The sequence below is a fragment of the Akebia trifoliata genome, chromosome 10, assembly GCF_017979445.1.
Source record: "Akebia trifoliata isolate Shusen 1 chromosome 10, ASM1797944v1, whole genome shotgun sequence".
Lineage (NCBI taxonomy): Eukaryota > Viridiplantae > Streptophyta > Magnoliopsida > Ranunculales > Lardizabalaceae > Akebia > Akebia trifoliata.
In genome coordinates this window covers 3,161,373-3,177,027 of record NC_141384.1, presented here as the reverse complement: position 1 = coordinate 3,177,027, position 15,655 = coordinate 3,161,373, and the positions used below count along the sequence as shown (strand labels likewise).

Below are 15,655 nucleotides of genomic sequence, written 5' to 3'. Positions count from 1 at the left end.
CCTAACCCCCTCTTAATCCTTTAAAAAAAAAAAAAAAGATTCCATTGTAATGTCAGCTTTTGACAATACCACCCCAATTATATGTAAATCACCAAAGAATTAACATGCATTTTGTGGTGGCATTAGTAAAAATTGGCGTGTCAATAGAAGTTCTCTAAAAAAAATATAATTGTAAGTTGAATGAATAAAACATGCAAATCACTTTTTTTTATTAATATTATGAATAATAATTTTCTAATGCCCCCTTCTGACGTACGTCCCATCACAGAATCGTAGATTATTTGCCTACGCAAAATCATCAATCTTTTTTTTTTTTTTTTGTATATCCTGAGGCAAATGATCTACGATTCTATGATACGCCCCATTACAAAATTACAAATCATTTGCCTCGGGATATGCATAATCATACATCATTTTCTTGTATATCCCAAGGCAAATGATCTACGATTCTATAATGGGGGCGTATGTCAAAGAGAGACATCAGATTATCACAACTCTTATATTATATATAGATTTCTTCAAGTCCATGGTTTATGAATCTTCTTTTCTTAGTCTGATTATGTCTCTTTTCTAATAAATTTCATTTTTAGATGTGACTTTTGTTGTTCAAATCGAATTTTGATGGCACCTATGATATTTGAGATCATGAGCGATCTCATTCTACTTTTGAATCAATTACATGTTTTTAATGATTTATCATGCTTACTTGATCTCAACCTAGATGTCGAGTATATGTTACGACTTTGATGACAAGTCCTCGACCTTGCCTTAGCTCTTGACAGGAGAACATGACCTAGATGGTAAACTAATCTCCTCTTGACCCTGCCATCTACCACGAGGTCTCTATTAATAATAATAATTACTCATTATTTTCTTTAATAATATTAATCACACTGATCTGGAGGTGACACATGTACGATTATTGATATAATCAAAATTATAAATAAATTTATTATTTTTCAATCATTTTTTTTATTATTTTGCCTTAATGTCATTTTTTACTATTTTACCCTTCATGAAGTTAAATTAAGGTAATTAGAATAAAATGCAAATAAAGATACACTTGATTGTTATTTAAGTTATTTCATCTTCCTTAATCTATTTATTTTACTAAGAAATCTCACACCCAATACCATGATCTTTTGATTTGGCCAATCACAATTGTGGCCCACCTACTACCAAAGGTTAAGATGAGATCAATGACCTAGATGTTATGAACTAACATGGAACCAACTTTACCTTATATTTTCTCCAAACAAAGTTCATTGAGTGTCCATGGGTCTTCAAAGCACATGGAAACAGTGAGTCGGTCTCACTATTCACAAAGTACCCACCAAAATCCAACACCCAAACAGAAATTTGCAGAGAGAGACACACACACATAGATTTAGGAAAACAGATCCAACCTCTGTTGATCTTTGATCCGATCTTCCCTCTTTCATCAAATCAACCAAAACCCATTAAAATTTATCCCATTACCTTCCAAACCCACAAATCAAAATCTCAAATTTCATTCTCTTCTAATCTTCACTTTCTCAAAAAAAAAAAAAGAAAAGAAATTGGGTGTTTATAGAAATCAAGGCATCTTTCAATCCCTTTCAACATGTCAAGTAGAAACCCCACATACACCAACCCAACACCCTGCAAACATCTTGTAGATTACAAGCAAAAACATGGTTTATTGGGTTACAATTCTCTCCAAAACAGTATCAAAACAACCCCAAATGGAAGAACAACCATTAATAGACACCAAACTAGCATACCCAGATGTAGTTTTTGCTCTGGGTGTGAGGGAAGATTCTATTTTTGTCTGATCTGTTCTTCTGTTTCTTGTTGTTTTTCTGATTCAAATCATACCCTTTTACATTCCCAATCTTTCAATGGTCATGAGATTGCTATAGACATGGAAAGAGCAGAGCTTTTCTGTTGTGTGTGCTGTGATCAGGTTTACGATCCTGATTTTGATAAGATTGTGATGTGTAAACAGATGATGGAGATGCCTAAAAACAACAATGGTGGTGTTGATCTTAGTAGAGAGAATTCATGCAAGAGAAGGAAAGTGGTGTCATCATCATTAGATTTTAATAAGAATTCAAGGGAGTTGGTATTGAAGATGAGTCAGGGATCGAAGAATTCGTGTTTCCCTTGGGGTTTAAGGGGATTGAACAATTTGGGGAATACTTGTTTCATGAATTCTGTCTTGCAGGCATTGCTTCATACACCTCCTTTGAGGAATTATTTCCTTAGTGATCGACATGATCGGGAAGCTTGTCGTAAGAATTTGTTGGATCGCTTGTGTTTGCGTTGCGACATTGAAGCTATATTCACTGCTGTGTTTTCGGGTGATCGGACACCTTACAGCCCAGCCCAGTTTCTTTACAGGTTTGGCATTGTTGTGTTTCAGTCATTTTATGTTTTTATCCTTGTTTTCCAGCTTAATTTGGTTCATATTAGGCTTAAATTACAAGGGTATTTGCCCAATTCATGAATCTTCAATTTCAATTTTTTTTTTTAATTCTTACCTATCTATTTGGTTATCTCGATGATTACAAGAACCCCATCAACAAATTTAGGCGAAAAAGTGCTTTTTTTGATTTGCATTTTGGATGCATTGCTTGGTGAGTCAAAACCCATTACATGGGGAGAATTTATGGCCTATGATCTGTTTGTTTAAAGATTGAGGATTGTATATGTAGCTGCAGACCCTTAAGGTTTTCTCTCTCTTTTTTCCCATAAAAGAAAGAATAATGCTGAAGTGACCTCAAGATTGGACCTCACACCGCACACCCTGACGTGAAAGTGTATGGGAACCATAGATGCTTTCCTCAAGATACAAGTGAAAAGCATCTGTGGTTCCTATCCACTTTCATGTCAAGATGTGCGGCATGAAGTCCAATCTTGAGGTCACTCCAGCACGACTATAAAACTAATGATCTTATTCTAAACTGTCCTTCAAAATCGATTGTTGTTGCGTAGTTGGAATCCATGGAGGAATTTGATCGTAATTGGCGGGAATTTTCTTTATGTGATGGGGCTTATTGTCGTGCATTTTAGGTTGTTAGAGTGCTAGCTTGCTAAGTTGATTAAAGTCTGTGAGTGTCGTTACCTCGACTTGGGTTCAAAACCAACCTTCACCTACTAATTACTAACCACTAACTTGCTTACATATTGAAAAAATAATAATGATAATCTCATCTTGATGATTCCAATATGGTGGCAAATCTCTGAACATTCTCCCTTTAATCAGTCTTGGAAAATGTTGGGTGAATTGCAATGGAAATTTCCAATAGTTACAAAGTTTTTTATCAATCTCAAGAGAATTCTTTTCTTCATGTTGGCAGTTGGTGGCAACATTCGGCCAATCTTGCTAGTTATGAGCAACAAGACGCTCATGAGTTCTTCATTTCAATGCTCGACAGGATCCATGAAAATGAGAAACAAGCCAGACCGCTAAATAAAGGTATTTAAACTCCCAACTTTTAACATTTGTCTCATCCATTTAATCATCTTATAATGCTTGCATTATTACAACATTTGCGACTATTCATTTTTCATCTCTCATGCATGGCTTACATGCTTATCAATCCAGTATGTCTTATTAAATTGGCCTCATGGTTTAAAATATTGGAATGTGTTGATTGATACCATATCAGTATCGGCCAAGACCAATATGAAACATTTACCCCGAAAACATTGAATGTTTTGGAACATGTCAGGTATGTATCAAAATGTATTGGCCGATACCGTATCGGTTTTTTCATTAACCGACCTAAAATCCCAATTGATAATTATTGATCCACTTGAGTTCCTTGTTTATAGAGCTAGTTTTATTTTTGCAGATAATGGAGATTGCCATTGTATTGCTCATAAGGTATTCTCGGGAGTACTGAGATCGGATCTCACTTGCACAATCTGTGGGTACACTTCCACTACTTATGACCCTTGTGTGGACATATCTCTAGACTTGGATCCATACGAAGGCTCCTCAACAAATGTATCTTCAAAGCCAGGCAAGATGAACCAAAACGTGGGTATATCTACTCTTCTAGGTTGTTTGGACCTCTTCACAAGGCCAGAAAAGTTAGGATCCGATCAAAAACTACACTGTCAGCATTGTGAAGTAAGGCGAGACTCATTGAAGCAAATGTCCATCAGACGACTTCCATTGGTACTATGTTTCCACATAAAAAGATTTGAGCACTCCTCAATAAGAAAAACATCGAGAAAGATTGACAGATACTTGCAATTCCCGTTCTCGCTAGACATGACCCCATACCTGTCTTCTTCAATTGTGAGGAATAGGTTTGGAAACCGGATCTTTGCTTTCGAGGGCGACGAATCAGATATCTCAACAGAATTCGAGGTGTTTGCAGTGGTTGCTCATTCGGGGAAATTAGAATCTGGTCACTACGTGACGTATCTTCGCCTAAGGAACCAATGGTACAAATGTGATGACGCGTGGATTTACCAAGTTAGTGATCGAGTAGTGAGAGCTTCACAAGGCTATTTGATATATTACGTACAGAAAATGTTGTACCACAAAGCAAGCGAGGAGTTGAATTTCCCCCCATTGTCTCCACGAGGAGACCCGTTCCTTCCAACACCCGAGTGTTGCTGAAGAGAATTTCTTACATGGATGTTCAATTACCATGCAAGGCCAACTTGAATGGGCACATAAAAACAATTGGGCTGAACCTCCGAATTGGGTATCGAGGTATGTTGTTATAGCTTCCCAAGTTATAAATATGCCGATTTAGATACATTAAAAATAGAGATTAAGAGGAGATTGAATCCAACACACCCATCAAACATGTACGTCTCAAAACAGTTGATGGCAATATCACCAACACCTTAACTATTTACAGCCTCCCAACTCAGGTATTTGATGAGTGTATGGGACTTTGATAAATTATTCAGTAAACCCAAAGATCCAATTGGGAGCTGAGTCAATTTAATCATGTTTACTTGGTTTAATATGAACTTTTAAAATAAACTTTGGTAACATTTGATCTTGAACTTTAAATCCTTCGTGTACATAATTGAGAATTACATCTTTATATCACATTATTGATGAAATTGATTATTTGAATGCTTGGAATTGCCGCATTAAAATTACATCGATTATGAATTGCGTTCTTTTATATTTCTCGTGTACCTTTTGCATTCATCCTAAACTAGAGATAACCCAACGAGAACGGTAATGGGTTTTTTTTTACTTATGTTGCTTTTTTTGTTCAAAGAGTTAGAAATTATATGAAACACATTCTGCCTTATAAGATTTCTAAAGCCCAATTTTCTTTGTTCCTCTACATCTGTTATTCTTCTTAATTGATCCTCTCGATTTGCATAAGTTGATCATCAACCTTTTAAGATCAATTATGATTTGTTCACCATATCTTTATACACTATATTACATGATATATGGTTAAAAAAAAACCTAAATAATGTTCATGCTTGTTCGATGTGCATTTCAATATAAACTCTGCACCCAAACCTGTTGTAAGATGAAGCTTTCCGTGGTTCCAATGTAGCAATAATTTGTACTTGCCAATGCTGGTTCTATTCTAATAGTTGTTCCTGGCATTTTTGTTGCACACCATAAGATACTCATGTATGATTTGTACCCAACATCATTGGCGATGCTTGCAACCTTTCGATCAATATTGCATGAACTCATGAAATATTGAAAAATCAACATCGAAAATAATGTAAGGTTGAGATTATAAAATCTTTTTTTTTTTTTTTTTTTTGAAAAAATTGTTACGAAAGAGTTGTACAGTGGAAAGAAGTTTGCATAAATGAAATTTGCAATGAGAGTCCGTAGGTTGTGTGTTCGATACCTAGTACGAGCAATATTTCCTCAGGGCCACCTTCGATGGCGCTCCCTCACTTACTTGGTGCGTGTGATGTGTGGGCAATGCCTGTGCTCGGGGGAGGGGGACCCATATGCCTCGGCTCACCCGGTCCCCCTAGTCAGACGTAAGTCCAGACATTGTCGTTATAAAAAAAAATTCCTTACATCACACCGCATGGGGCCAACCTTTTTAATCCCAATGTAAAATGGTTGTTTAATTATCAAGATATAGTTTCAGAGGATCTTAATGACACATAAGATTCATGTTATCGATCCAAGTAATAAAAATTACATGTAAATAAAGGGTCCCGTTCAGCACCCTAAGTTTTACCACACACTTTACAAACGTGTTTTGTCTTACATGGGTTAGAAGTTTTGGATTGGGCTGATTTTTGGTGAGGATGATCTCTATGGTGAGGAGATCATCCTCACCAAAAATCAGCTCATTCCAAAACTTCTAACCCCATCAAAAATGGTTTACAAAAAATGGACGGTTCACGATTTTTCAACGTGTAAACATGGGGCTAAACATTTCGGAATGGGCTGATTTTTGGGGAGGATGATCTTCTAATCATAGAGATTATCCTCACCAAAAATCAGCCCATTCCAAAACTTCTAACCATGTAGGACAAAAAACGTTTGTTAAAATGTGTGGTAAAACTTAGGGTGCTGAACATTTCCCGTAAATAAAATATATCAACTTTAACCTCATATATTATAGGATGACTAGAGATTGCTCATGAAGGTAGGCATGGGCCTCTTTGGGTTAAGGGGTAAAAGAGGAACGGTAATTAAATTGGAGGGGTATTATTAGAAGAAAAAGAAAGGTTAATCGAGGAAAATCAATAAAGTTGGAGAGGTATTTTTGGTAAGAGAAGTAGAAGAGGAAAGAAATTAAAGTTGGAAGGTTATTCTTGGAAAGGAATAGAAAAATTAATAAAATAAAATAAAAATCGTGAGATTTGTTGGGGGGATTAAATTATAACCCTTCTTTATGGGGAGGATAAGGGGAATGGGGTCCTCATATAGTAAGTGACTAACAAAAATTAATCGTATGCCCTTGTCTTCGACCTTTTTCGAAAAACCCTAGATTTTTTCTCTAAAACCAATATGCCTTCAACATCTTCGATAAAATTTTCCTTTTTCAAGCCTAGTCTTAACTTATTGTAAAAGCCCCTTAATTTTATTTCCTAAAAATCCAGGCGAAAGGTTTTTTGGGAAGAAGAGATTAAATATGAGGGCATTTTGATAATTGTATGCAAGTCTTTGGTAGAAGACCAAATTCAAGAGGAGTATCTCTTTGGTTTGAAGACATGGGCTATTTCTAATATTTACCAAAATTGGGAGGTGCATCTCAAAATTACCTTATAATTTATAAAAATATTTAATTGGTCATTGGCCATGCTAGAGTAACATTGAAAAACTTTTGCAGCCTTTCCGAAGTAACCTAATCATCTAATAATGCATATAAATAGAGACACATTTTCCTTTCTAACTTATTAAAGATTTTAAGTTTTTAATAAGGGTCGTTTTCGCATTGGCAATCCACATCATAGCCCTCTAGATCATGGTTTTAAAACTCGTTTCGTTCGTAAACAAGACCAAGTCATCTCGGATGAGTTTTCCAATACATTTGAGTCGTCTTGTTCAACAATGAGAAAAATGAACTCTAAGTTTAAATCTTGTCCAATACATTTGACTTGTCTATCCGTCTCGTTGGTGGACGATACCGAGATGTATTGGACTAGTCGTCTTGGTCTCGAATAAGGTTTAAAACAACGATTCTAATGAGCATAATAACCTATACTCATACGATTAGGATCACACTTCCTTTGAGTGGGGTTAGTGTGGCAAGGAGTGCAAAGGACTGAATTGGACCCCTCGGGGAGGTCAATCAGAGCTGTCAGGGAGCCCTCATACCATGTGATGTTGGGCCTAGTGAGGAGGTCGGGAGGGAGGGGGGTTGTATCTAGTTTGGCCCAATAGTGTTATAGATGTGCAAGGCCAAAAGGGCCTATCGAAGGTCGATAACGATATATCTCTTGGGGCCAGACAACTCATTTAGTTCCAAATCATAGAGAAATTTTAAAATATGTGAGAATAATGTTGAAGTGACCTTAAGATTGTACCTCATATTGTATTTTCTTGACGTTCAAGTACATAGGAACCTTATATACTATTTTCTTTTTATTATTTATTATTTATTATTATCATTATGGTTTATGTTCCTACACTCTTTCAAGTTAAGAAAGTGTGATATGAGGTACAATCTTGAGGTCACTCCAGCACGATTAAATATATAATTAGCCAAACTTTTCAAAGATATCGTAACAAATACATATTTTTAAACAAAAAGTATATGATTAGTGAATTTAACATCCAAACTTTCCAAATACCATACTTTGACACTGGACAAATAAAAAATCATTAATTTTACAAGACCGAACTATGTCCATATATAACACTAGAAACTAGGTGCTAACTATCCTTAAAGTTGCCAAATTTTCGGTTATATCTATGGGTTTGAGTTCTGTTACTCAATAATTATTGACAATGGCAGGGAAGTCAGACTTTGAAGCAGTCAGGCGGCTTCAAAATTTTGGAGGAACGCTTCTCATAACATGACATTTTTTTTTTCAAGGTCCTTACTTTTTTGCTAATATTTGAAAGAGTACTGATAATTTGACGGACTTTTGATGAAGAGACTTAACTCAAGCTGACAAAGAAGCACATAATTTATTATAAATAAATAAATAAAAGAGAGAGTTTCTCTCTCCTACCTATGGTGAAAAAAAGAAACTTTCATATAACTGATCACCTTGTGACATTCGAAATCATGATCCGAAGAAATGGGGTTGTAGGAGATAAAATTATATGATTTTTTTAAAAAAATAGTTATTTTTCACGGTTGAATTTTATTTTTAAATGTCGGCGCTCGGTAACAGTCTATTTTAAACGCCATGATCAAGTTCGAAAAACAATTGTTTTTAATGTTGTTTTTTTTTTTAATATGAATATTTTCATGAACTCTAGATGTTTGTGTTGTTGGATTGTTAATATGATAATCAATGTGGGCCCAACGATCCTTTTTAAGATCTGAAATCTAAAAAAAAATATGTGGGAAGAGAATAGGTAAGAGAGAAACTTTCTCTTTTTATTTTTTAATAAGTTATGTACTTCCACATCAACGTGCGTCAAGTCCGTCCACCAAAAGTCCACTATATTATCAACACTCTATTTGAAATATCTCCATGAAAACAACATTTGTAATCTAAATTATGAAGCAGGATTAACGCTTCAAAGCTTTTTTCTTGGTCGTGGAGCTCCAAAAGAAAGACAACAAGATCCAATACTAGAGAAGAAGAAAAACTAGTTGCTGCCATTTAAGATTATCATTTGAAGAATATTGAAAAAGGAAACTCCTAGGGGTTGGCTCAATGGCAAGTTTCAGACCGATAAGGAGTTAAAGGCCATAAGTCGTGAGTTTGATAGTCAATATGAGCATTAATTCCTTAGGAGCTACCCGTGAGAGTACACACTCGCTAACCTAGTGTGTGTGGTGTGCAGGTGTGCAAGTGTTGCACGTGCCTCGAGACTAGTCCTTGGATAAGAATATGATCTATGGGTTGGGCAAAGCCCAGATACGGCCTCCATCCGTTGTCTATAGGGATACTCGGTTATCCAAAAAAAAAAGTTGTTATTGCCACATCAATTCCTATCTCGAAGAGTGGAAAGCCTAAAAACCTCTCCACATAGTTGATATATATATATATACACACCAAAGTCACGATATCAAGCTTTATATTCAAATTGTTGTAATTTAGTTGTTTAGATATAAAAACAAAATAGAGTTGCTATTGGTACCCCAACTTTTACTTATTATACCCCAATTAAAAATAAAGAAAAATAAGTGAACAATTGAAAATAAGTAAAAGTTTGGGTGGCAATAGAAGCCCTCTTTCATTTTCTTTTTCTTTTTTTGGCTAGATTTCTAGTTTAAGATTTTATATAAGCATAATCATACCTGTAAACAACTACTGAAATTGTTTGAATGAGTCTTATAATGTTTTGTAATGTTGAAATTATAATTTGAACTAAACCTTGACAATATTTGAAGAGTGTGTTTTAGTCTCTAATTGGGATGTGATAAATAATTTAAGAAATTGGGCTGTAATAAGTAAAAGTGGGACTGCCAATTGCAACTCCTAAAATTAGAACACCGATTTAAAAGGCTCGTTGCTACATTGCTTCTTAAAGATGGTTGGCTCCATCAAGTATGCAAAGGTCTTATGATTTCACGATCGAACTTTAGGAATAATCAAAATTTTGATCATCTAGGTTGGATTTGAGATTATACCCTTGATTTATATCATTCGTTGTTGATTATCAGAGCTTGAGGAGTCATATATTCATCTTGTCGCCTTAACTATTATTGCATACATTACATGTTTCCATCTAATAGTGCTAAATGCCAAGCCTATACTCAAACATCTATTATAGGTTTTCACCAAATTCTTGAATATCAATATAAAAACATAAGAAAATGATGGATTGCTTGTGTTGGAAACTACATGGTAGTGCATAGAGAATTGTTGATTTTTTAACTTATATCTTGAGCAAAGAAATCTATTGTTATTTGTGCACTATCTCATCGGCAGAGTGTTGAACGCAATGTCCAACGTAGGTAATGTATCACGACTCTAAAACATAAGTAAATGGTTCACTTTTGCGTGGGATGAACTTTCATCAAACTAGGATAAATATCTCATCCAACTAAGTTTTTGTAGGGCTTATTTTATTATTTTTCCTCTTTACCTATCTAACTTTACTATATTTCCTTTTTGACTCTTTTTGTATTTTATAAAACTCATAAACTGATAAATTATTTTTGTTCAATAATTAATATGGTGGGTAGTCCATTTTTTTACTTGTGTGCATGTTATGTTCTTTCATAAGCAGATGAGTGGTGATTTAGGTTTTTAAAATATCAATTTAGATTTTGAAGTTTAACTAAGTTAAATTGTGTGTTGGAGGCATTGTTGGATTTACTAACAAGAATAGTGGGAGTAGAGGTCACAATATGATGGATTGAACTCTCTCAAGGTTTCGAAACACTAAAGTTTATTTCAAATTCCTTTGTCAACTCTTAAGACTTGATGAGACTAAAGAGAGAATAAACAAAAAAAATTAGAATATTTCTTTTTAAGTTAAATGCAATTTGACTAAAGCCAAGAGACCTTGACCATTTTGTTATTCTATAAAAATTCTCTAGAATCCCAAAAGTAATTACTCTTCTACCATCAAGTTGTTAAGAGTTTATCCAATACAAATAACTAAAAAGCCTCAACTTCTCCTTGCTAATTACATGCCATTAATATTGCTCTTAAATTCTCTAGAGTTTGACTAAATTCAAGTGACCTTGACATCTTTACCCCTCAAAGAGAAGTCTCTAGAATTTTAAGGGTAATGACTCTATTAACCCCAATTTGTTGAGAGATTTAGGACCTTGCTTGACCCTTTAGCCTTTATTCTTGGATGATAATTACAGGACACTCTTAATTATTTTCTAATTAATTCATTATTTTCAAAAGGGCTTAGACACTCTTATCCCTCCCAAAGAATTTCGTAGGATTTTATGAATTTTTTACTTCTTTATTATTTGATAATCATAATTAGTAAGATTCAATAGGGTGACAATGACCATCAAAGACAATGTGATTGAGGGCAACCATGGTCATTTATAAAGGTTTTCTTGGCAATATTATGGATTCAAGGAACTTGGACACTTTTATCCTTAAGGGTCTCCCACAGGCCTATAAATAGGAGATCATTCCAAGGCAAAAAAGAAGAAAGCTTTACCATCCCAAAATTTTGTTCAAATTCCTTTTCAAAGCCTTCTAAAAGCTTCAAAATTTTGTCCAATTATTTTACCTACAAGGTGAATGTTCCAAGAGAATCATCCAACATATGGAAGTATTTTTAGAGCTTCATCAATAAAAATAAACTCCCACATGAGTACAAATTCTTATAAAAAAATGTCTGAATTTTTAAAGAGTGAAATCCATTTAGATTTTTACCCAAATTCCAAGCAAACAAAAAATTTCAACAAGTCGGATTTTCATTTTTGCCTTGCTCATTGCGTCTACATGCAAGTTAAGGGACATGCATTTACTTGTATGTAAATGTACATACTAATTAGCTTTTTAACTCTTAAAAACCAAAAAAATTAGTTTTCTATTTTCACTTTTGGCCAAATATTGTAACCACCAACTTGGTGGATAAGATAAAATATCAAACACCTTCCTTGTCTCATAACCGAACTTACTTACCCTTGGTCTCTATATTAAGATTATATTTGAGTCAAGAATTATTTGGAAAAAGCAGATTTCTAAATTTTTTTTATAATGTCCATTGATACCTGAAACTCTTTGAATGGTGTCAACTCCTAAACCCAAATAGATAGGTCAAAATCCATTGGACCCCACATATTTACATATTTAATATAATAAGGGTCATTTTGGTTAAAAATCAATAAAATCGCAACCCACAACCCTATAATCACGTTGGTTAATATTCAAAACTACAAAAATATCCTTTGTTTATATACAATTTTTAAAAAATATCTCTACTTAGTATTTTAAAATACAATTGGTTTGAACAGACACCTTCTAATTTATTTTTATTTTTATTTTTAAAAAGAGAAAAATACTTTCCTTATTAATTTAGTAATATTTCAAATTTTACTAAGGGTCGTTAGCTCAAATGGATTATTAAATTGGCAATCCAACACCATAGTCCTCTATAGGAAAAAACTCATATCCTAAAAAATAAAAAAACATATTTTTTTTTTTACTTGGTCCAAGTTTAAGAAAATGGACGGATATTGAACTTACATCGAACTACCAAATTTAAAATTAAAATTTAAGGATGAAAAATAAACTTTAAAAAACAAAAATTCACAAAATTTTGTTCTTTACATTAGTGTGGCATGGGATCATGTTTTTAGATGCCAAAAGGTGAGTTTAACCACCCGTGATAAGATTTAAAATCTTACCAAGTCAGTAAGGCTAGACTTACTCAATATGAAAAATTAAGGACAAATAAACTTACACAATCCAACTTAAATTAAAGAGTACAAAGAGATTTTCTGCATGATTTTTAATGATGTACTCAAACAATAGAAAATAATTTACTTGCATATTATTTATCTGACAAATTATTTATATGCAAAATGATTTATCAAATAATTATTTTCTCTGCAATCAAATATATTGTAAAAGAAAATCAACTAATATGATTTAGACATGTTCAACAAAGTTTGATTACATTCCCAAAAGATATGAAAGCTAAAGGTCATAAACTGTCGAGTGAAAGGTCAAAAAAAAAAAAAAAAGATACATAAAACGTTATTTTCAATAACAAAAATTGACTTGGGATGAGGAAGAGTAATTAATCATCCAACCCCAAATCTTTGGGAGAAAAGTACATAAAAATTAGAATAATACTGAAGTGACCTCAATATTGTACTTCATATCGTACATCTTGACGTGAAAGTGTGTAAGAATCATAGAATTTTCATCAAGATACGAGTCAAAAAGCATCTATGATTCCTATACATTCACGTCAGGATGTGTGATATGAGGTACAATCTTTAGGTCACTCCAACACAACTCAAAATCTTACTTTCAATAACAAAAAATTGACTTGAGAAGAGGAATAGTAATCAATTATTCAACTCCAAATCTTTGGCCAAGACCTACTTGTTAGAGATTGTTCATACGTGGAAAGATAATATGAAGGCAACATGAAGCTCCGTAGAGCTCAGCTCCACCAAAAACTTTTCTCGTCAAAGAGAGGAAGAAGGCAGAGGCAGAGGCAATTCTTAGCTTTCTTTATCCACAATACAATGTCTTGCATTTAAAAGTCTACGTGTCGGTCGTCAGATGCCAAATTTGACAAGCTATCTCTTGTTATTTTAACACGTGTTGGATCACCCAATCACAGACCATACGGCCTTTTTTTTAGGCACATATATCAAAAACACTCAGAACCTTCACGAAACTGTGTCCCACATATATCCGCTTCTGCCAAACGTGTTTGTACGCACGTGTTTTCGATTATTTAAGATGCCGACATACTTGCGTCTTTTTCTCTGTCTACATTAAGTAACTGAAATGACGAAATCACCCATTCTTAAAAATTAAAACTACATGGAAATGTTTTAAAGATCAGGAACGGTCAATGATCCGGTTGACTATTAGGGAATTTTTTATAACCCGGATCACCCACGTTTTGAAATCAAGCCGACCGGTGGGTCAAACAGATCCGATCCGACCCAAAATTAAAATATTACATTATTAAAAAATAATAAAATAAGAGAACTGTTTTTGGCATTCCAAATTTTACTTATTACACCCCAATTTCTTAAATTATTTATCAGACACTATTCAAACATTACAAAAGTTCGGCGCAAATTATTATCTCAACATTACAAAATATTATAATACTCGTTCAAACAATTTTAGTCATTGTTCAAAATCATGATTGGCTTCATATAAAATCTTAAACCCAAAAGCTAGCAAAAAAACAAGAGAGCTTTTATTGGCACCACAATTTTTGCTTATCTTCAATCATTGACTTATTTTATTTATTTTAATTTGGGGTGTAATAAGTAAAAGTTGGGGGTGCCAATAGCAGTTATTTAAAATAGATATAACTATTTAAGCCAATTATGGTATTTTTTAAGAAAGACTTGTGTTAAAGGCATCCTATTTCTTAGTAAGGGCACCCACCTTAGTAAGGACACCATTTGAACTTGTTTCTATGATTTGATCATCCCAATAGATTTTAGCACTCCATTTTTTTTTTATGTTAGAAAAAATTTATTGAGACCCAAAAATCTTCTGGAGGCATGTCGACATACCTCTTTTCGACAATCATGATAAAACATAAATAAAAATCTTAAGTTTTTAATAATTCGTAGATGCCCTAAAACGCAATATTTAATAAAATGATTTGTGACAAAACAATAACAAAGATTTGATCTTAATATTAGAGAATATGATTTGTACGAGAAAAGAAAAATACAAAATTGACTATGAAGGAAAAAATGTCTAAGAAGATTTTATTAACTTTTATGTTTTAGAACTAAACCTCACATCAAAGTTCATAAAATTTCATTTGGACTGACCTCATCAATGATCAGGTCAATCAAGTGTTCCTCCTCTAATTGGCTCGAGGTGTTTCTCTACATCGATCTTCGATTCAAGATAGATATTCAAGACAACACTCTACTATTGAAAAAATCATACAGGGAAACATTGGATTTGAATTCTTTTATCTCGTCCACACTATAAGGAAAAAATATTGAGGATCTAATTTCACAAGTAGTAAGATAGTTGGGTTTGATTTGAAGTCAATTATCTTGATTTGACACAAAATAATTAATTTTGATTCTCAATTCTTGACGATCATTTTTAGTTTTGTATTTTAACAATTAAAGTTAACATTTTCGATCTTACGTTGAAATTCGATATCAATTATAAGTAGACACAGATCAATTCTTCAAAAATTCTCCTTTTAATCTTTTGAGTTATAAATTTGACTAAGTCCCCGCCCTCTGAAAACTACATCCCCCCCCCCCCCCCCTCTCACTTTTTTTAGATAAGATCCCATATTTGTAGAGTTATAGGGATATCCTTTACAAAAGATTAAAAGTAAAGAAACAACGACGAAGAACAAACTATGCATAGCGATTCAGATTCACTATATAGCGAATCAGATTTGCTTTATTAAGAAAAT

The 15,655-nt window shown here is 33.6% G+C and overlaps 1 protein-coding gene across 1 annotated transcript; it reads left to right on the top strand.

Annotated features, from left to right (window-relative positions):
- The first annotated feature begins 1,301 nt into the window (after positions 1-1,301).
- Positions 1,302-5,089, top strand: UBP22 (ubiquitin-specific protease 22). The gene is made up of 3 exons (XM_086456658.1): positions 1,302-2,382; positions 3,342-3,460; positions 3,840-5,089. Exons 1-3 carry the CDS (start codon positions 1,604-1,606, stop codon positions 4,616-4,618), a joined length of 1,677 nt encoding a protein of 558 aa, XP_086312784.1. The 5' UTR covers positions 1,302-1,603; the 3' UTR covers positions 4,619-5,089.
- The last annotated feature ends 10,566 nt before the right edge of the window (positions 5,090-15,655 follow it).